Below are 21,774 nucleotides of genomic sequence, written 5' to 3' on the forward strand. Positions count from 1 at the left end.
AAAGCCTATTTATTTCCCCTTCAAACTATGCATGAATTTTATTTTATTTTTGTTTATTTTTTGAATGCCAGAACAACAAAACAAAACTGTCTGTAAATATAAAAATATAAAATGCAGCATATACATACAGTACATATTATATAGAGGCCACGGCCACCAGGGAATACCGTTTCCATGAAAGGGTGTACATGGTCTGCAACAATGCGTTGGTAGGTACGTGTCAAAGTAACATCCACATGGATGGTAGGACTCATGGTTTCCCAGCAGAACATTGCCCAAAGCATCACACTGCCTCCGCCGGCATGCCTTCTTCTTATAGTGCATCCTGGTGCCATGTGTTCCCCAGGTAAGCATCGCACACGCACACGGCCATCCAAATGATCTAACAGAAAACGATTCATTAGACCAGGCCATCTTCTTCCATTCCTCCGTGGTCCAGTTCTGATGCTCATGTGCCCACTGTTGGGGCTTTCAGGGGTGGACAGGGGTCAGCATGGGCACCCTGACTGGTCTGCGGCTATGCAGCCCTGCAAAAAACTGATGCACGTTATATTCTGACACTTTCAATCATTATTACCATTAACTTCTTTAGCAATTTGAGTACAGTGGCTCGTCTGTTTGATCAGAGCACACGGGCCAGCCTTTACTTCCCCACGTGTGCTGCTTCACCTCCATATTTTTTTTTTTTTTTGTGTATGTATCATTTTGGGGCCATGACCCCCAATTGAGAACCACTGCATTAGATATATAAAGATTTGTGGCTGTTATGTGCGCTAAACCTCCCTTCAGCGGGGTTATTTCTCCTGAGAGCGTGTAAGGACTGAACTCACCTTCCTACAGGAAGTGGCATCATACAAACAGCCAAATTTCAACAGCACGCGGCTAAGTTCACTTATATCGATAATAGCGATAACAATGGATCTTCAAACAAGCTGCAACATAAAGATGTTTTCACTTCTGTATCTTGCCCTGCATTGTAAGTGTTTCAAAATAATATGCTCATATGCTGTATATTTAGTTTGTTATTTGATGTTTAACTAAACATATTGCTTATTTTTGTTCATGTTTTATTATTTTTGCTTTATTATTATTATTATTATTATTATTATTGTTATTATTATTATTATTATTATTATTATTATTATTATTATTATTATTATTATTATTATTATTATTATTATTTGCTTTATATATTATTATTATGTTTTATTAAACTGTAAAAAATGTTGGTTTAACTTAAAAAGTAAGTAACCTGATTGTCTTAATTTTTAGTTTATTGAAATTAAAAATTTGAGTTAATACAATGAAAGTAATTGGTTTAATAAATAGAAACTCAAAATATTATTGTATCTGAACCACTTTTTTTTTTTGATAGATCAAGAAAATAGTACAATTTGGCTGCGTCATCACAAATATAACACACACAATTACCCAATACACTTTTAATAATACAAAATCTTTTAATAATATTTTAATAAAGGTTGTAGATTCTCAAAAAAAAATAATTGTATTAACTTCAATGACGTTTTAAGGCAACCAGGTAACTTATTTTTTAAATTATTTTTTACAGTGTACTTTTAAGAATTCTATAATGTTAATTAGTTTATTTGAGGATTTTTTTTAAACTAATTGTATTATTTGCATTTTATAATAGACTATATAAACATTTCAGTGTGCATGCAAATTTCAGGCCTTTTCTGGAAGTCTTCATTGAACGTCTCTGTGGAGCAAGGTCAAAATGTCACACTTAGCTGCCCACTGATAACCAAGAGCAGCAAGGGGGTTTTGAGCTGGTACAAACAGACTCCCGGGCAGGGGCCACAGTTGATCCTCTCCTACAATGTGACCAACACTTCACTGGTGCGCTACAGCACGGGACTGGACCAGAGCAGATATGCCATCTCAACCAGGGAAGGGTTAAACCTCCGTCACCTCTTGCAAATCATCACAGCTTTACGAAATGACACTGGCACTTATTATTGCGGGTTTTCAGACAAAAACCAGACAATGCTCGACATTTAAATGCAAGTGCTTAAATATTAAATAATATTACCAATCTGTACTAAATAATTGATGATCTTTACAATGGTACTGAATCAACACTGAACTGACTTCAGCTGAACAACAGCCGAAATGCATCATTTTCCGTTTATCACTAAAGCTGCTTCTGCTTTGAAACAATCTCAAATGTATAAAGAGCTAAATAAATAAAAGTGACTTGACTTGGCTTGAATGCTGTATTACATATTATGTAAGATATTTTACTTATCCTAAATGCATCTCTGAGCAAATGAACGTTGCAGTATTTATGGAGGAAAACAAACTTGCATTTTTTTCATGCGTTCCATTTTCCATCATGAAAGCTGTCTTTTCAATGTTCAAATATTTCTGGCTTGCATTGCAAAACCTGCAAACTTTGTTCTAATTGGATTAGTTGGTTCCCAAGAGGTCTGTGCAGAAGTGTGTAGAACGTGCATCTGTCTCTGCCAGTAAACCAACGGCTCTTTCCTGTTTTTGTGTCCCTCTTAACTGAATAACAGTCAAATATGTTTTTAACACACACAGCTACTCTATGCTGTATATCATATCAAAGAAAAACACTATTCTTGTCCCGGGTTAATAATGCAACAAAAAAATGGCAATAGCAAGTATCTACTATAGATAGATAGATAGATAGATAGATAGATAGATAGATAGATAGATAGATAGATAGATAGATAGATAGATAGATAGATAGATAGATAGATAGATAGATAGATAGATAGATAGATAGATAGATAGATAGATAGATAGATAGATAGATAGATAGATAGATAGATAGATAGATAGATAGATAGATAGATAGATAGATGACAGACGGACGGACGGACGGACGGACGGACGGACGGACGGACGGACGGACAGACAGACAGACAGACAGACAGACAGACAGACAGACAGACAGACAGACAGATAGATAGATAGATAGACGAATGATAGACAGACAGATAGATAGATAGATAGATAGATAGATAGATAGATAGATAGATAGATAGATAGATAGATAGATAGATAGATAGATAGATAGATAGATAGATAGATAGATAGATAGATAGATAGATAGATAGATAGACGAATGATAGACAGACAGATAGATAGATAGATAGATAGATAGATAGATAGATAGATAGATAGATAGATAGATAGATAGATAGATAGATGGATGGATGGATGGATGGATGGATGGATGGATGGATGGATGATGGACGGACGGACGGACGGACGGACGGACGGACGGACGGACGGACGGACGGACGGACGGACGGACAGACAGACAGACAGATAGATAGATAGATAGATAGATAGATAGATAGATAGATAGATAGATAGATAGATAGATAGATAGATAGATAGATAGATAGACGAATGATAGACAGACAGACAGACAGACAGACAGACAGACAGACAGATAGATGAATGATAGACAGACAGACAGATAGATAGATAGATAGATAGATAGATAGATAGATAGATAGATAGATAGATAGATAGATAGATAGATAGATAGATAGATAGATAGATAGATAGATAGATAGACGAATGATAGACAGACAGACAGACAGACAGACAGATAGATAGATAGATAGATAGATAGATAGATAGATAGATAGATAGATAGATAGATAGATAGATAGATAGATAGACAGACAGACAGACAGACAGACAGACAGACAGACAGACAGACAGACAGACAGACAGACAGACATACAGATAGATAGATAGATAGATAGATAGATAGATAGATAGATAGATAGATAGATAGATAGATAGATAGATAGATAGATAGATAGATAGATAGATAGATAGATAGATAGATAGATAGATGACAGACGGACGGACGGACGGACGGACAGACAGACAGACAGACAGACAGACAGACAGACAGACAGACAGACAGACAGATAGATAGATAGATAGACGAATGATAGACAGACAGATAGATAGATAGATAGATAGATAGATAGATAGATAGATAGATAGATAGATAGATAGATAGATAGATAGATAGATAGATAGATAGATAGATAGATGGATGGATGGATGGATGGATGGATGGATGGATGGATGGATGGATGGATGATGGACGGACGGACGGACGGACGGACGGACGGACGGACGGACGGACGGACGGACGGACGGACGGACGGACGGACGGACGGACAGACAGACAGACAGATAGATAGATAGATAGATAGATAGATAGATAGATAGATAGATAGATAGATAGATAGATAGATAGATAGATAGATAGATAGATAGATAGATAGATAGATAGATAGATAATGGCTACCATTGCTAAAATAAATTAATAGTATCCTATTTTGCTGTTAAGACAGCAAAAAAAAAAAAATACTATAGAGAAATAACATACAATAATATTAAAAAGAAAAATAATTCAAAGACTTCCCTCAAACCCAGCTCATTTCGCCTGTGAAGGGTTCAGATAATGCTTGATTGTTTTTACATGGACCATCTGCACATGGCATTTGAGCTCATGGGACGTTCTTCCTTTAACCGCCAAACTCTGTCAACTTTATAAGAGCAACACTGAAACTAATCAAGCTTCACTGGCTCTGAGCAGCAGCTCACAATACATTTGATACATAAAGAAACAAATGAAACAGAACAAATGAATCTGAATGTAAAGGCACTGAGTATGATTATCATCATCTCTTTTCTTCTGTTACGGTAAGATTTTAAAAACAAAACCAGTAAAATCAATTAATGTCTTGATCGTGGATTATGTAGCAGCTTTTCTATTACAGCCTTGCCTCGGGCGAGAAGGACGAGATGAACCAGATGTTTAGCAGAGGACTTCGGCTCGTTGTGGAGGGTAAGAGGTGCTTCCAGCTATTACACATCCTGAAGGCAGAATGACTCAGGGAGTCTAAATGTAGTTTTGCTCCTGTTTGCTCATTTCATATAATCATCATCTTATCGACCTGCTTTTTAGTTCCACGTGGCCGTGTCGATCACCTGGTGACTCCGAAAGTGCATGTTCTTCTGCCTGTTGGAGTGCATAAGCAAAGCTCAGAGAGACTGACGCTTGTGTGTCTCATCACTGGGTTACAGTCTAAAGCGGTGAGGATCACATGGAAGGTGAACGGAGCAGCGGGCCTCAAAAAACACGCCAGCTCTCCACAAGTGCACAGAGAGCCTGGAGGTACGTTCTCTGCTGTGGGACTGTACTCGGTTCTTGCTCATAAATGGAGCTGTGAGGATACGTACAGGTGTGAGGTGGCATACAAAGGACCGTTTTACTATGAGAAGGTCGAGTCGCCTCTCTGCAGTCCTTCTGAGGGGCTGTAATTGTGTCCTTTGTTAGAGACTCTCTGAAAGGCATGAGATCCATCTGCTGTATATTTGACTGAAACATCAAAAGGGGAAAAAAGTGAAGCCTGTTTGAATTCAGATTTTTTTATATTCTGTCACATTATTTTCATTGGATTTGGCTTTGTTTTCCTTGTTCTCGTTATTCTGGTTATTTTTTGTTCATTTGTTTTATTTTATTTTATTTTTATTTTATTCTGTTTTGTTTGTTTTTAGTTTTGTTTCAGTTTGTTTGTTTTGTTCTGTTTTTGTTTGTTTTGTTTTGTTCTTGGGTCCGTTCTTATGATTTTGGATTGTTTGGTTCTTTGACGTCCTAGCAACAGGTCCATAAGCTTAAACCTGCTTGGGAGCAGACTTATTTCATGGAAACAGGATTAGATTGCATCTTGAGGATACTTAAAATCTGTCCCAGCCACTGCTTTATTAGGCTACAAGACTTTGATTACTGAACTAGGGGCAATACTATTTTAAATAATAATAATAATAATAATAATAATAATAATAATAATATAAAAATGTATTTGAAAACAATATTATATAAAATGTTGTGTTAATACTATAGACACAGCCGCGTGATTGAGAGATTTATTTCAGATGGGATAATTATGATGGCGGATATGAGGGGCTTGATGCAGCACAGATCATTTGATCTTGACCCTAAATAAACTTTAATACTGTCAGATAACAAATCTGCTTCAAATTAAATATAACATTTAATTACAACATTAATATACAAATTTAAAGGGTGTACAAATATATAAAATCGTAAATAACTGAATCTTGTTCATCAAAACAGTGCACATTTAATTTATCTAGGCCTATTATAATTTTTATGTTGGTTTGGTCGTTTGGCTGTTATAAAGGTCCAGATTTATTTATTTTTTTATTTTTTTGGGTCATTTTTTTATATGACGTCATTACGTTGCGGTTTTGCCGCCAGCCAATCGCTGCATTGCTGATCGTGGTTTTGAGTATTGATCGTATTGATGCATCTGCCCTCTTCGGGGAAGACAAGAATGCGCAGTAGGCTAATCTTAGATAACTTAATCCAGATATTTTAATCCAATCGCAATTTAGTTTGAAGAACCAAAACAGAGATCAGTTATCACGAATAAAAGATCTCTTGGATCTGTCAAATCATCAGATGTATGATTCGTCTTTCAGATGAGACGTTAAACCGAGGTCCCGACTCTCTGTGGTTGTTAAAAATCCCAGGATGTCCTGAGATAAAGAGTAGGGGTGTAACCCCGGTATCCTGGCCAAATTTTCCCATTGGCCTCTGTCCATCATGGTCTCCTAATAATCCCCATATCCTGATTGGCTTCATCGCTCTGTCTCCTCTCCACCAATCAGCTGGTGTGTGGTGAGCGTTCTGGCGCAGGCGCAAGCTGCCGTCGCATCATCCAGGTGGGTGCTGCACATTGGTGGCGGTTGAGGAGATTCCTCCTTCTATATAAAACGCTTTGCCTTTGAGTGTCTAGAAAGCGCTATATGAATGTAACAAATTATTATTTAAATTAGACGTAGCCTAGGCCTATTACGCGAGGCACGAATGACGGACTGCAGTTTTTTTTTTTTGTTTATTTGTTTTTATTTAGTTTAGTTTATTTTAGTTTAGTTTAGTTTAGTTTAGTTTAGTTTAGTTTAGTTTAGTTTAGTTTAGTTTTGTTTTGTTTTGTTTTGTTTTGTTTTCAGCCCGATACATTTTTCTGATTTTATGTGAGGCAAACAAAACAAGGCTGTTTATTATAAAAAAATAAACATTAAACATTATTATTGCTGTTGGTGGTATTGTTTCCTTTAAATTACCTTTAAAACTGTATATAGGTGTTCTATTCTGTTTTGTTTAGTTCTTTTTACATATTTCTGCTTGTAGGTCTATGTGGTAGGCTATTAACAAAATACGAGTGTTTATTGAAGAGTAGGCTACAATATTTAATCATTCAATCCAACCCATTCAACAATTTGCAGACATCAGTGTAACTTAAACTAAAGATTCACAAGGGGGCGCTAAAGGTTTAATGTAAGACCTGTTTACTAAAAATCTCAATAAAAGGTCATGAGAAGGGCAGTACAGACGCTTAACTTTCAGAAACAGTTGGCATGACACTTGTTCCTTTCAAAAATTCCCCAAGTCTAACTGGAGAATTAATATAATAAACAGGCTTAATCAATCAGTTTCCTTTGACTCCAAATGGCAAAAATGTTCTTTTGTGAGCTGGACAACACACATAAATGTTTGAGATTTATTCTCTTGAGTCAGTTTGTAATCAATTGCCCAATTGCATTTGTTTGAATTTGAAATAGAAAACATCATACACTGTTGATATATATATATATATATATATATATATATATATATATATATATATATATATATATATATATATATATATATATATATATATATATATATATATATGCACAATATGTAAAATAAATACATATTGTCCCAGCATCAATTTGATGTTGAGAGATAAAATGCCTCAATGTCCTAGTTCCTCTAGAACATTGAGGCATTAAATTATCTCTCAAGATCAAAATATCTAATACACATGTACCGTATGACGTTGAGGAATCCCATATGAATTAATTAAGGCCAAACTTCTCATGTCCTAGCGGATGGGGGAGTAGGGTCACAGTTCTGAGTATGCAGCTATAGACAGTTCTGCTGACTACACTGAAGTGTGACACGGGCACGGCACACTTTAGACCCGCTCTTGCACACATGGAGACTATCGGTTAATCATAAAGAACATAGAGAGTCTATTAAAAGTTGCACACTTTTCTTGACGTTTTTTACTTTGAGCATGTGATTGAAAGTGAATGAATCTCTACCCAATTTTTTTGACATTAACATCACTTTCATGCTGCTGAGCAGCATGTTTGTTCTTGAGTGCTTTTTATAGTCCACATGGGGAAATCCTTACTGTACAAACTGTACAAACTAGGACATGGTTTACATTTGCATGGCTACAGGAACAATAGCCTCGGGCACTTGTTTACAGCCTAAGCCACTAATCTACAGACCATCAGTGGCCTTTTAGAAATGTTGCCCGTGCAGTGGAGAATCGGTGTGTAGCCGAGGTCCTGTTAAACAGGTTCATCTCTCTGTATGAGGGACAGGCCTCAACATGCCTCACAGGTGAAGCCTGGTTAACCTAGATTAAATCTGACCTATTCAGAAAAATATTCCTTATTTCAACATCACCACGTCAAACAGAAGCATGTATCACTCGAACAACAAAAACATGATGTTTTATTAGGTCTCCATTTGGCAATACACCGCAAATATAGCTGTTTCCTTTAAACAAATCAGTATTGTAATTTTTCTTTTGTTTTATTGGTATTAATATTTGTAGAGCTATGGTAAAGTGACATGTTTAGCCAAGTATGGTGTCGAGTACGCACTTCCAAGCGTTATTGAGACTGAAATACACAACCTCCGGATTACAAGTTCTATTCTATAACCATAAGGACACAACCTCACAATATTATTGATTTAATTGTATTTTTGTAGCCTGGATGACAGCCGAACTTAGCCCCGCCCACAAAATGTTTAGTTCGGATCATATTCTGACTAGAGTTGAGTATGACCACGTCAGGCTAGCATTTTTGATTAAATAAATGCAACCATGGTGAGTATACGTAGTTTGTAAAAAAAAAAAAAAAAAAAAAACATTATCACACTATACCTTCATCCAGTAGTGCATCCTAGTGCCATGTGTTCCCCAGGTAAGCAACGCACACGCACATGGCCATCCACATCATGTAAAATAAAACATAATTCATCAGACCAGGCCATCTTCTTCCATTGCTCCGTGGTCCAGTTCTCACGTGCCCACTGTTGGGGCTTTCAGCGGTGGACAGGAGTCAGGGTACCTGTTTGAATAAGTTTCTTATTAGTTTTTTAATGTTTCTTAACATATTTTTTACAATTTAAAATTACAGTTTTGTGTTTTAACATATTGATAATAATGAAGAAATATAAATTCTGTCATTAATTCCTCACCCTCATGCCATTCCAGACTCATAAGACCTCCGTTCATCTTCGGAACACAAATGAAGATATTTTTGTTGAAATCTGATGGCTCAGAAAGGCCTTCATTGGCAGTGATGACATTTCCTCTTTTTAAAGACCTATTAAATAATCACTACTGTGGTTCTAAAATAACTTTATGAAGCAACAAGAAGTTATTGTGCGGGAAAAAAAACTAAATAAGGACTTATATAGTGATGGTCGATTTCAAAACACTGCTTCCTGAAACCTCTGAGCTTTATGAATAAGCGTATCGAATCACGATTCGGATCGCATGCCAAACGGCTGAAATCACGTGACTTTGGCAACCCAAACTGCTGATTCGATACACTTATTCATAAAGCTCCGAAGCTTTACGAAGTGTTGTTTTGAAATTTAAGTGTTGGGGTAACTCATTACAAGTAATTTGAGTTACGTAATCAGATTACCTTTTCAAGTAATTAGTAAAGTAATGCATTACTTTTAAAATATACAACACAATATGAGTTACTTTTTCAAAAAAGTAACGCAAGTTACTTTGTTTTCCCATTTATTGACTGACAGCTCTCCTGTCCCAATATTGTAATATCCAAAAATCATAAATGTGGAGTCGTTGTGTGTAAACAATGGTTAATGTATTTCTAGGCTTAATGTGACCGCACATTTAGTAATCTCATTTGCACAAAAAAAAAAGATTCAGTATTCCTCAAAATTAATAAAATCTGTGAAATGCAAACCTATCATTAAATGTTAAATAAATCAAATATTAGTATGCATTCAATCTCACTTTACTGACCGATGTAGGCTACTTGCTGATGACCTTTAATGATTCAGTTAAACCATATGCAAAAATGACTTTAAAAAAAAAAAAAGTAGTAAGAAGTAAGTGTGAAAGGGTCTTTACATTTGCTCAAAAATAAAACTTTTTTTGTTACATTTTATATATTTGTTATATATATAAAACAAGCCCAGCCCACCTGAAAAAAAGTAACGCAAAAGTAATGTAACGCATTACTTTTATTAAACAGTAACTATGGTAACAGTTAGTATCTCTTCAAGGGAGAAAAGCAATATTGCAAAAAAGCATTACTTTTCAAAGTAACCTTCTCCAACACTGGCCATCACTATCTGTCTTTATTTAGTTGTTGTTTTTTGCACACAAAACTATTCTCATCGCTTTATAAAGTTATTGTAGAACCACTGTCTTTAGCACCTTTTATAGGTCTTGAGAGAGGAAATGTCACCTTTCTGAGCCATCGGATTTACAGAAAATATCTTCATTTGTGTTCTGTAGATGATCGGAGGTCTTACGGGTCTGGAACTGGAACGGCATGAGGGTGTGTAATTAATGACAGAATCGTCATTTTGGGGTAAACTAACCTTTTAATAGGCTTATAATAAAAATATCAATACATAAAAAATTTTTTAAAAGACATATGTTAATACCCATTAATAAATATTCATTTTATATATACTTATATGTAATATAAGTATATATAAAATGATTAATAATTAATGGTACCAGAGCTGTCAATATTTCAAAAGGATGCAAAAATGCCACAAAAGTATTAAAAATGTAGTTTAGCCCATACATATTGCACTGGGCACTATATTCAAATCTCCTGATGCCATTTCATATCTATTATTTGTCCAGTGCACGATATCACAATACTGCCAAAAAGTCCCTATTTCATAGGCCTATCTGATTTAAAAGTATCCTTTTAGTTTATTTTCTTCAAAAAACAAAACAAAACAAAAGACATGAAGGAAGGAAGGAAGGAAAAGGCAAAGTTATAACAGATCACATCGGTTGTCTTTGTGAGCTCGTCTCATGTCAACACAGTCATATTAGCATCTGACAGCATGAGTGTGCTGAAACGGAGACAAACTGATGGACTATGGGAAGTGTCAGCCAGCCCACACTCACTTCCCCTCTCTCTCTCTCTCTCTCTCTCTCTCTCTCTCTCTCTCTCTCTCTCTCTCTCTCTCTCTCTCTCTCTCTAGCCCATAAGAGAGAATGGTGAGTAATGCTGGCGGTTTTCCAGGCCGCTATTTACATGTCTGCACTGTGGAAGAGAAACCGGTCTGAACCAGCGCATACCGACTCACAGGGCCTTTCCAGAGTCTGTTCACTCTCTCTCTCTCTCTCTCTCTCTCTCTCTCTCTCTCTCTCTCTCTCTCTCTCTCTCTCTCTCTGTGTCATGATTCAGATGTAGGACCAAAAGAACTTCCTTCAAGCGCTCTGGTGACATTCCGTCTCCTGGAACAGATTACCGGGAAGTGTAAGAGGACCCCCTTTTAATCCCATCTGACCGAGGGGTTGCAGAGTCCAGGTGTCTTTTTTTACTTTGTGTAATACATAATGTGTCATGGGGATGTCACAGGTCTTGATTAGCATAGGCATGTCACAAACATTTCTGAGGTAGCATGACTCAGATTTAAGAGGCACATCCATGTCAGGAAAGGAAGAAATATTCCAGACTGTCACTCTTGACCAACTGTATGCAGCTGACATAAGACAGGGTAGATACAATTTTAGAATGTGCTGTCTAAGACTCCAGTGGTGTCCCAATTGAGAATGAATCTCTCTTTTGAATCATAATGTGTGTGTGTGGGGGGGGGGGGGGGGGGGGGGTGACCTATGAGGACACATATGTGTATAATGACATGGGTATTACAAGAAGAGGGTGAAATATGAGGACATTGGCCATGTCCCCAATTTTCAATATGCTTATAAATCATACAGGATGTTTTTTGAGAAAGTAAAAATGCAGAATGTTTCCTGTGATGTGTAGGTTTAGGGGCAGGTGCAGTGTAAGGGGATAGAAAATACGGTTTGTACAGTATAAAATCCATTACGCCTGTGGAATGTCTCCATATGTCACAAAAACAAACCCCAGTGTGTGTGTGTGTGTGTGTGTGTGTGTGTGTGTGTGTGTGTGTGTGTGTGTGTGTGTGTGTGTGTGTGTGTGTGTGTGTGTGTGTGTGTGTGTGTGTGTGTGTGTGTGTGTGGAGCGTTTTTACTTAGTCGCTTTCGCAGATCCGTGTTAACGGAGATTGTTTTGACACCGTTGTCATGCCTACATGAAAAACGCAAAGGAAAAACTTTTTAGCATATCTTTTTAGTATATTACTATCGTGCAAACATAACCTCAGTTCAGTTTGCTTTCTGTTCATCTGTTATTAGCATTTGTCTTACCTCATGTTTCACACCTGTGTTTAATCAACCTTGTTGTGCCTTGTGTGTATAGCCCTCAGTAGTTAGTCATGTTCTGTTAGTCTTCTCATCATATTATGGTGTTGCTTTGCTATTTTTGTTTCATGTATATATGTATATTCTAAAGTGATTGGTTGAGCTCAAGAGAATTAAAGAAGATAAATCCTAAATCCTATCCTTTATTTACGTGTTTGCAATGCCCTTCGTGACAAATATGTGTCTGGGAGTAAAACTGTTTCAGACAATCAGTGCAGCATAATGTAAAACATAATAAGTAGTATTTAACTAAATTATTTCGCTAAACGTAAAATGACTTGGTTCTACCACACTCAAAATGATTCAGACTTCACATAGACTACAGCTCCACACTGTAAATCAGTGGTCACATGAATCTGCCTAATAGTCAAAATAGGCTTTCACAAGCAAATATTGTGTTCAGTCAGAATTAGAATAAAAGCAGACACCTTTTTACATATAGTACATTTCCCTTTAATAACCCTCATTTCAGCAAATGGAGATGCTCTACAGAGATTTCCTGTTATCTGAAGTTGTGATGGGGAGGTGGTCAGGACCTCTGACCCGCTTCAATAAGTCATCATAAGCACATCCAGGTGCAGAGGTCATTTTTCAACCCAGTAGTCCTATGGTGGCATTCATTTGTGCTTCTTCTGTACTTAATTTATAGCCTTCGGCCATTTGGTCGGGCTGCCATTTCATCAGGTTTAAAAGAATCAAAGATGTCCAAAAGGTGAGAAAATGCTTTAGTTTTGGTTCATAAAAAATAACAATAATAAAAATAAAAAAGTTTGACCAACTATTTGTCTGTGACATGCTTTTGACTGCAATCATGTTTTATTTCTGGAGATTTTGTTTTCCTTTCTTGCCACAAAACAAAACAACTAACAAAATTAAAACAAAACGACACACAAAGAAAAAAAAACGACACAAAACAAAACGACAAAACAAAATGAACCAAAGCAAAACGAAGCAAAACGAAACAAAGCAAAACAAAACGTCTCGGGTTACTATTGTAACCCTTGTTCCCTGAGAGGGAACGAGACACTGCGTCGTCGAGTGACGACACTCTGGGAACGCCCCCAGCGTGACGGCTCTGAAGTATGAATGAAATCAGCCACCAATCCGATTGGTGCAACGTCGTGACGTAACCGGCGACGGCGTACACGGAAGCTATAAGAAGGCGCCGCCCCAAACAACAGACAGCCTTTGCGATGAAGCGAGCGCTCTACGTGTAGGTGTGGCGACGAGACGCAGTGTCTCGTTCCCTCTCAGGGAACAAGGGTTACAATAGTAACCCGAGACGTTCCCTATATCGAGGGAACTCAACACTGCGTCGTCGAGTGACGACACTCTGGGAACGTCAATACCCACTATGCCACACCGAGACACGCCCATCCTGGTGTGAAGCTGGAGCCCAGGCACACTCAGGACGCAAGCACTCTAGCACCCGGCGTAGCCGGGAGGTCCAGCTTATAAAATCTTATAAAGGTGTGTGGATTAGCCCAACCCGCCGCCTCACATATCTCAATAAGTGAGGCTCCCGAAAGGAGGGCCACCGAGGAGGCCAAGCCCCTCGTAGAGTGAGCCCTCACGGCCATGGGTGAAGGCATATTGCGCACCCGATAAGCCGTGGCTATCGCCTGCACGATCCAGTTACTAATAGTCTGTCTCGCCGCAGGCAACCCTTTCTTAGGGGGGCCAAAGCACACCAGAAGCTGGTCCGATTTCCTCCATTGAGCCGACCTGTCTAGATAGATCCTCAATGCCCTAACCGGGCAGAGCAGGTGCAGCCTAGCTTCCTCTGCCGTCGCGTGAGGCGGAGGATGAAAAGCCTGAAGAAATACTGACCCCATCCCTGAAGATGGGACCTTGGGCACGTAACCCGGTCTGGGATGCAAGATAGCTTTCACCCCGCCCGGGGCAAACTCCAAGCAAGTAGGCATGACCGCCAATGCCTGGAGGTCCCCCACTCTCCTCAGAGAAGTGATGGCGAGGAGAAATGCTACCTTCAGGGTCAGATTTCTCGCCTCAGCCGACTCCAACGGTTCGAAGGGGGCCTCAGCCAACCCTTCCAGAACCACTGCCAGGTCCCAAGCCGGGACTCTGGGATGAGCCGCAGGCCTCAATCTCCTAGCCCCACGGAGAAAACGCACAACCAAGTGGTGTCTACCCAAAGGGCCCCCTTCCAAAGGCGAGTGGAAAGCCCCTATGGCTGCCACATACACCTTCAGAGTGGATGGGGTCAAACCAGCGGAGAAACGGTCTTGGAGGAACTCCAGTACTGAAGCGACTGCACAGTCAACTGGGTCCACCCCCCTTTCTCTACACCAGCTAGTGAAGACATTCCACTTTAGGCTATACAGTTTCCTCGTAGAGGGAGCCCTAGAGCTGAGAATGGTCTCAACGACCTCTTGTGGCAGACCCTCCTCTAGGTACTGTGCCCCCTCAGAGGCCAGACCCAGAGGTTCCACAACTCTGGCCTGGGGTGGAAAATCACACCCCCTGCCTGAGACAGCAAGTCCCTCCTCAGAGGGACCTGCCACGGGGTTCCGTCTAGAAGTGCCACAATGTCGGAGAACCAAGCTCGGGACGGCCACCGGGGTGCCACTAATAGGAGGCTGACGCCCTCCCGGCGGACTCGCTCTAGAACTCCCGGGAGCAGAACGATCGGGGGAAATGCGTACAGTCGCTGCCTCGGCCACGTCTGTGTCATGGCATCCAGCCCCAACGGGGCCGGAGGCCTGAGGCTGAACCACAGTGGGCAGTGGGTCGTTTCTACGGAAGCAAACAGATCCACTTCCACTGGGCCGAACCTCTTGCACATGGCCTCCACCACCTCTGGGTGGAGCCGCCACTCCCCGGGCCTCAGCCCCTGCCTCGACAGGACATCTGCTCCCTGGTTCTGGTCCCCTGGGACATACATCGCTCTGAGAGACGACAGTTTCCCCTGGGACCACAGGAGGATCTGAAGCGCCAACCTGCATAGTGGGCGTGACCTCAGACCCCCCTGGTGATTGAGATACGATACCACCGACGTATTGTCGGATCGTATCAGGACATGGTGGCCGTGAAGGTCTGGGAGAAAGCTCCTCAAAGCTTTGTAAACCGCCAACATTTCCAAGCAATTTATGTGCCAGGAGGAATGTTGGGGTCCCCACGAACCCCTCATGAACCGGCCTTCCATGACCGCGCCCCAGCCCGTGAGGGAGGCGTCTGTTGAAAGGATCTTCCTGCAACATAACGCTCCTAACACAGGCCCTTGGGACAGGAACCTCGGATCCTTCCATATAACGAGGGAACGAAGGCATCTGCGCGTTACCCTGATCATACGGAAAGGTTTTCCCCTCGAGGAAAACCCCTTGGTTCCTAGCCACCACTGGAGGGGCCTCATGTATAGCAGACCCAACGGAATTACGTTGGATGCTGCTGCCATGAGTCCCAGCAGTCTCTGAAACTGCTTCACAGTGCGGCTGTGGCCTAGCTTCACCCCTGAGACCTCCGCCAGTATAGAACCCACCCGTGCGGGAGACATGCTCGCCCGCATCGAGGTTGAGTCCCATACCACCCCGAGGAACGTGGTCCTCTGGGCGGGTATCAACACGCTCTTGGCCGTGTTCAGTCTCAGCCCCAAGCACCTGAGATGGGCTAAAACGACATATCGATGCCGAATCGCCATCTCGCGCGACTTTGCCATAATGAGCCAGTCGTCGATGTAATTCAGCACACGGATGCCCTGCAGCCTCATAGGGGCCAGAGCTGCATCCATGCACTTCGTGAAGGTGCGAGGGGAAAGAGCTAGACCGAAAGGAAGCACCCGATATTGGTACGCTTCGCCCCCGAAAGCGAACCTCAGGAACTTCCTGTGGGCAGGAAGGATGGAGACATGAAAATATGCGTCCTTTAGATCTATCGTGACGAACCAGTCCTCGAACTGGATCAGATTCACGATCATTTGAATTGTGAGCATCTTGAACCTGAATCTCCTCAGAGACCGATTCAAGTACCTCAGATCTAATATTGGACGTAAGCCTCCACCCTTTTTGGGAACAATGAAATAACGGCTGTAAAAGCCCGACTCCCTGTCTGGCGGAGGGATTTTCTCTATCGCCCCCTTGACCAGCAGAGACTGCACTTCTTGTTCCATAACCTGCCTCTGGGCCGGGGGGACCACAGTCCAGACCACCCCGCTGAACCTCGGTGGTGGAACTCTGAACTGCAATCTGTACCCCCTTCCCACTGTACTCAGGACCCAAGCAGAAATATTCGGGAGGCACATCCATGCGCCGATATATTCTACTAGGGGAACCAGCCTCTCGAGGCTGGTCTCTGGTACCCACCGAACCCCCTGCCCGACCCCCTGAAGCGGCCACCCGGCAGAGCTTAGTCGGGGAGGATTTTCGGTGTGCGCACGCATTCGCTGCCCCGCCGCAGGTCGATTTCGAGGCGGCTGGGACGGCGCACGTACGCGGGAAACCGATGAGGCCCGAAGCGTTGTTAACGGCGGGAACACAACATCGATTTCCCCAGAGCTGCGGGCTCGGAACGACCTCGGTCGTCCGCCCCCGGGAGGGCCAGCTCTGAGCGATCCTGCCGCAGCTAGGACCGCTTGCCAGAAGCCTTCTTCGCCTGAAGGACTTCCCTCAAGTCGCCCTTCGGCTTAGAAGACTTCTGGCGAGAACGTCGCCTCCTTTGCCAGGCTCCCTCGGGAGGGGCGCGGGAAGCGACGCTCTCCTTTTGCGCCTGTCTGTGGGCGCTGGTGGAGGGCCGGGACTGGCCACCAGAGACCTCCCTGCTGGCTACAGGAGGCCCCTGGCGGCGAGGGAGATACTGCCGGAAAGCCGCCGACTGTTTCCTCACCTCCTGGAATCTCTCGACAACGCTATTGACTGCGTCGCCGAAGAGACCCACAGGAGCTATCGGGGAATCCAGAAGGAAGGATTTCTCCTTCTCCTTCATCCCCGACAGGTTTAACCACAGGTGCCTCTCCACGCACACCATGCCAGCCATAGAGCGGCCGATAGCACGGGCCGTCTCTTTGGTGACGCGGAGAGACAAGTCGGTAGCTTTCCGCAGCTCTGTAATATCGTCCGGAGACGGACCCTCTCCCTCATCTAGCTCTTTGAGGAGCTCAGCTTGGTATGCCTGCAGTACCGCCATGGTGTGCAGGCAACTACCAGCTCTACCGGCCGCTCGATACGCCCTGCCCACCAGGGACGACGTGTCCCTGCATGGCTTGGTGGGCAGGACAGGGGCTTTCAGGGACGCTGCTGCCTCGGGAGACAGATAGCTCGCTAACGCCTCCTCGACGCGAGGCAGCGTCCCATAACCAGCCTCAGCAGCGCCCACGACACACCCGAAGTCGAGAACTGGGGGTGTCGATAGGCGCGACGAGTATGGTTTTCCCCATGATTTGCACAACTCGTTATGCAAATCCGGGAAAAACGGCAAGCCCCTGCGTGGCGGCTGAGCACGCTTTTTGAAGAAGCGTCCATCCAACCTGCTCACAGGCTGGACTTCCACCTCTTCCTGTGGCCAGTCGATACTGAGTTTGGCCACAGCACGTGTCAGCACGTCCACCAGCTCTTCTTGAGCGGTAGAGTGAAGAGGTGAATTCACCTGCACTCCGCCCGCCTCCAGGCTGAACTGATCTGATCCCTCGGAATCAGACAGCATCAGCACTGGGTTATCAACCTCGTGGGAAGAAGCCGCAGCGCGGGCTTCCTCACGAGGCGGAAGAGCGTCTGAATCATCGGACGAGGATTGGGAAGATGCCTCAGCATGCCCGCCTCCCGTCGCGAGATCCAGTTGTGAGCCCCAGGATCTACGCCGCCGCGCTGCCTCAACAGACGCGGGACCAGACCCACGGGGCTCGCGAGCCTGACCGCCTTCGGTGAAGACGGCCAGCCGTGAGCGCAGCACCCGGAGCGGCAGCCTCTCACACTCGCTGCAGGCGGCACCCTCAAGCGCCGCCTGAGCGTGCTGCGCTCCGAGACACTGCACACACAGCTGGTGTGTGTCCGAGCCCGTGATAAAGCGCGGGCACGGATGAACACACCTTCTAAATTGCTCGCTTGCCATGCTTATTCGAAAAAGGGACTGATATTCAGACAGACAACAGTAAATAGACAAACAATATTCACACAGAGCGCCTCGCTGAAGAGCAAAGACTGTCTGTTGTTTGGGGCGGCGCCTTCTTATAGCTTCCGTGTACGCCGTCGCCGGTTACGTCACGACGTTGCACCAATCGGATTGGTGGCTGATTTCATTCATACTTCAGAGCCGTCACGCTGGGGGCGTTCCCAGAGTGTCGTCACTCGACGACGCAGTGTTGAGTTCCCTCGATATAGGGAACAAAATGACACAAAGCAAAACAAAACGACACAAAGCAAAATGACACAAAATGAAACGACACAAAGCAAAACAAAACGACACAAAGCAAAATGACACAAAATGACACAAAACAAAACGACACATACCAAAACAAAACGAACCAAAGCAAAGCAAAGCAAAGCAAAGCAAAGCAAAGCAAAACAACACAAAGCAAAATGACACAAACGAAATAAAACAAAGCAAAGCAAAACGAAATGACACAAAGCAAAACAAAACGACACAATGCAAAGCAAAACAAAACGAAACAAAGCAAAATGACACAAAACAAAATGACACAAAGCAAAACAAAACGACACAAAGCAAAACAAAACGACACAAAGCAAAACAAAATGACACAAAGCAAAATGACACAAAACGAAATGACACAAAGCAAAACAAAACGACACAAAGCAAAACAAAATGACACAAAGCAAAATGACACAAAGTAAAACAAAACAAAACGACCCAAAGCAAAACAAAACAAAACGACAAAGCAAAATGACACGAAACGACACAAAGCAAAACAAAACGACACAAAACAAAATGACACAAAACAAAACAACGAAAAGCAAAACAAAACGACCCACAAAGAAAACAAAATGTCACAAAACAAAACGACAAAACAAAACGACACAAAGCAAAACAAAATGACGCAAAGCAAAGCAAAGCAAAACAAAACGATACAATGCAAAATTACACAAAACTAAACGACACAAAGCAAAACAAAACAAAGCAAAACGACACAAAGCAAAACAAAACAAAACAAAACAAAACAAAACAAAACAAAACAAAACAAAACAAAACAAAACAAAACAAAACAAAACAAAACAAAACAAAACAAAACGACACAAAGCAAAGCAAAACAAAACAAAACAAAACAAAACGACACAAAGCAAAGCAAAACAAAACGATACAATGCAAAACAAAACAAAGCAAAACAAAACAAAACGACACAAAGCAAAACAAAACAAAGCAAAACAAAACAAAACGACACAAAGCAAAACAAAACAAAACAACACAAAGCAAAGCAAAACAAAACAAAACGACACAAAGCAAAACAAAACAAAGCAAAACAAAACAAAACGACACAAAGCCAAACAAAACAAAACAAAACGACACAAAGCAAAACAAAACAAAACAAAGCAAAACAAAACAAAACGACACAAAGCCAAACAAAACAAAACAAAACGACACAAAGCAAAACAAAACAAAACAAAGCAAAACAAAACAAAACGACACAAAGAAAAACAAAACAAAACAACACAAAGCAAAGCAAAACAAAGCAAAACAAAATGACGCAAAGCAAAACAAAACAAAATGACACAAAGAAAAATGACACAAAGAAAAATGACACAAAGAAAAATGACACAAAGCAAAACAAAACAACACAAAGCAAAGCAAAACAAAACAACACAAAGCAAAGCAAAACAAAACGACCCAAAGCAAAGCAAAGCAAAACAAAACGACACAAAGCAAAACAAAACAAAACAACACAAAGCAAAACAACACAAAGCAAAATGACACAAAACAAAACAACACAAAGCAAAACAAAACGACACAAAACAAAACAAACAAAAACAATTTGTTAGGACTTCGTAATAAGTTGAAAGTGATCCGAACTTCGACTTAAGTTTTTAAGATAAACACCCAGCATATGTTCCTCAGAACAGCTGTGCACTGCTTCCTGCTGGGATTCTCTTTCACAAGCTCCTGTTTCCCCCAGCTGACACAATGCACATACAGACACACATACAGACACAGCCAGAATGCAGGCAGGGTCACAGAACAGACGCTTCTGGAATATTGTCCTCGCTCACTAAAGAAAGATGCCGGTGTCCTGCTTACTGTGCCAGCTAGAAGCTTCTGGAATACTGGCGCACAGCACTCCAGTATTCCAGTAACAGCATTTCGGAGGACTAAAAATGCTAACTTTTGAAAACGGTTAGTCTAGTCCCATCACTCAAAGTCACATTGTTTTTTAAGACAATTTTTTAAAATGTATTTTCTATCCAGCTGTTTTTTTTTGCGATATCCCAAAATGTGCATAAAAATGAATGGATAGAAACATGTGGCACATTGTTTTTCTTTACAAAGTGACATCGCCAACTACTGGCCTGGCAACAGAATACAGCGTTTTCAGTATTTTTCGTAGATCTGTGTTAACAGGGCTAGTTTTGATAACATTGTCTTCTGTACGGTTTTAGTACATCGCACTCGTGCCAACGTAACCTTAATTTGCCTCTTTTTTAAACACTTGTGGGGGGAACATAAATGGGGGAAGGCGTTGCATGTTTTTTCCCAGTAAGTTCGCATGCATGCCATCATACAGGTGTGTGTTATTTTTTTTATTACGTAAGGCTATTTTTGGGTTTTCCATGTACATCTTTGAGTAAGGATAATTACAGTACTCTGTCTGGACCGGCAGTTTAAAAATATCCTGAGGACATATTATAAAATCCAGAGTCTGACGTGACATTCAAATTTGGAAACTCAGGGGTTCAAACTGAGCACAATATGGGCTAGGCCAAGTTGCCCCCCTTCAAGACTGTTACATGAAAGGATAAGGTGTGAACTGAGCCTCCTTCTCTGCCTTGAGCCCCTCACCCTGGAGCACAGCCAAACAAATGCGGTGCAAACCAGAGTAAGCCAGTATGACAGATATCCCTGTAACCTCCCGCCCCTCCCACACACTACTACTCGAACCCCTCTGACCGTTCCAGACACCCTAACACACTCATGAAATCACGCTTGTATTTCCTGGCTTGCTCTTTCAGTCTCATTC

At 41.8% G+C, this 21,774-nt stretch overlaps 2 protein-coding genes across 2 annotated transcripts; both read left to right on the forward strand.

The window, feature by feature from the left end:
• The first annotated feature begins 252 nt into the window (after positions 1-252).
• sid1 (secreted immunoglobulin domain 1) lies at positions 253-2,022 on the forward strand. The gene is made up of 2 exons (XM_067431506.1): positions 253-346; positions 1,691-2,022. The coding sequence occupies exons 1-2, from the start codon at positions 253-255 to the stop codon at positions 2,020-2,022; spliced, it is 426 nt and encodes a 141-aa protein (XP_067287607.1).
• A 2,581-nt stretch (positions 2,023-4,603) lies between these two features.
• si:ch211-1a19.2 (uncharacterized protein LOC100142650 homolog) lies at positions 4,604-5,349 on the forward strand. Its single transcript, XM_067431507.1, has 3 exons — positions 4,604-4,728; positions 4,806-4,873; positions 4,994-5,349. The coding sequence occupies exons 1-3, from the start codon at positions 4,670-4,672 to the stop codon at positions 5,347-5,349; spliced, it is 483 nt and encodes a 160-aa protein (XP_067287608.1). The 5' UTR covers positions 4,604-4,669.
• Positions 5,350-21,774: the final 16,425 nt, after the last annotated feature.

The sequence above is a fragment of the Pseudorasbora parva genome, chromosome 22 (assembly GCF_024679245.1).
Source record: "Pseudorasbora parva isolate DD20220531a chromosome 22, ASM2467924v1, whole genome shotgun sequence".
In the NCBI taxonomy this organism is placed as follows: Eukaryota; Metazoa; Chordata; class Actinopteri; order Cypriniformes; family Gobionidae; genus Pseudorasbora; species Pseudorasbora parva.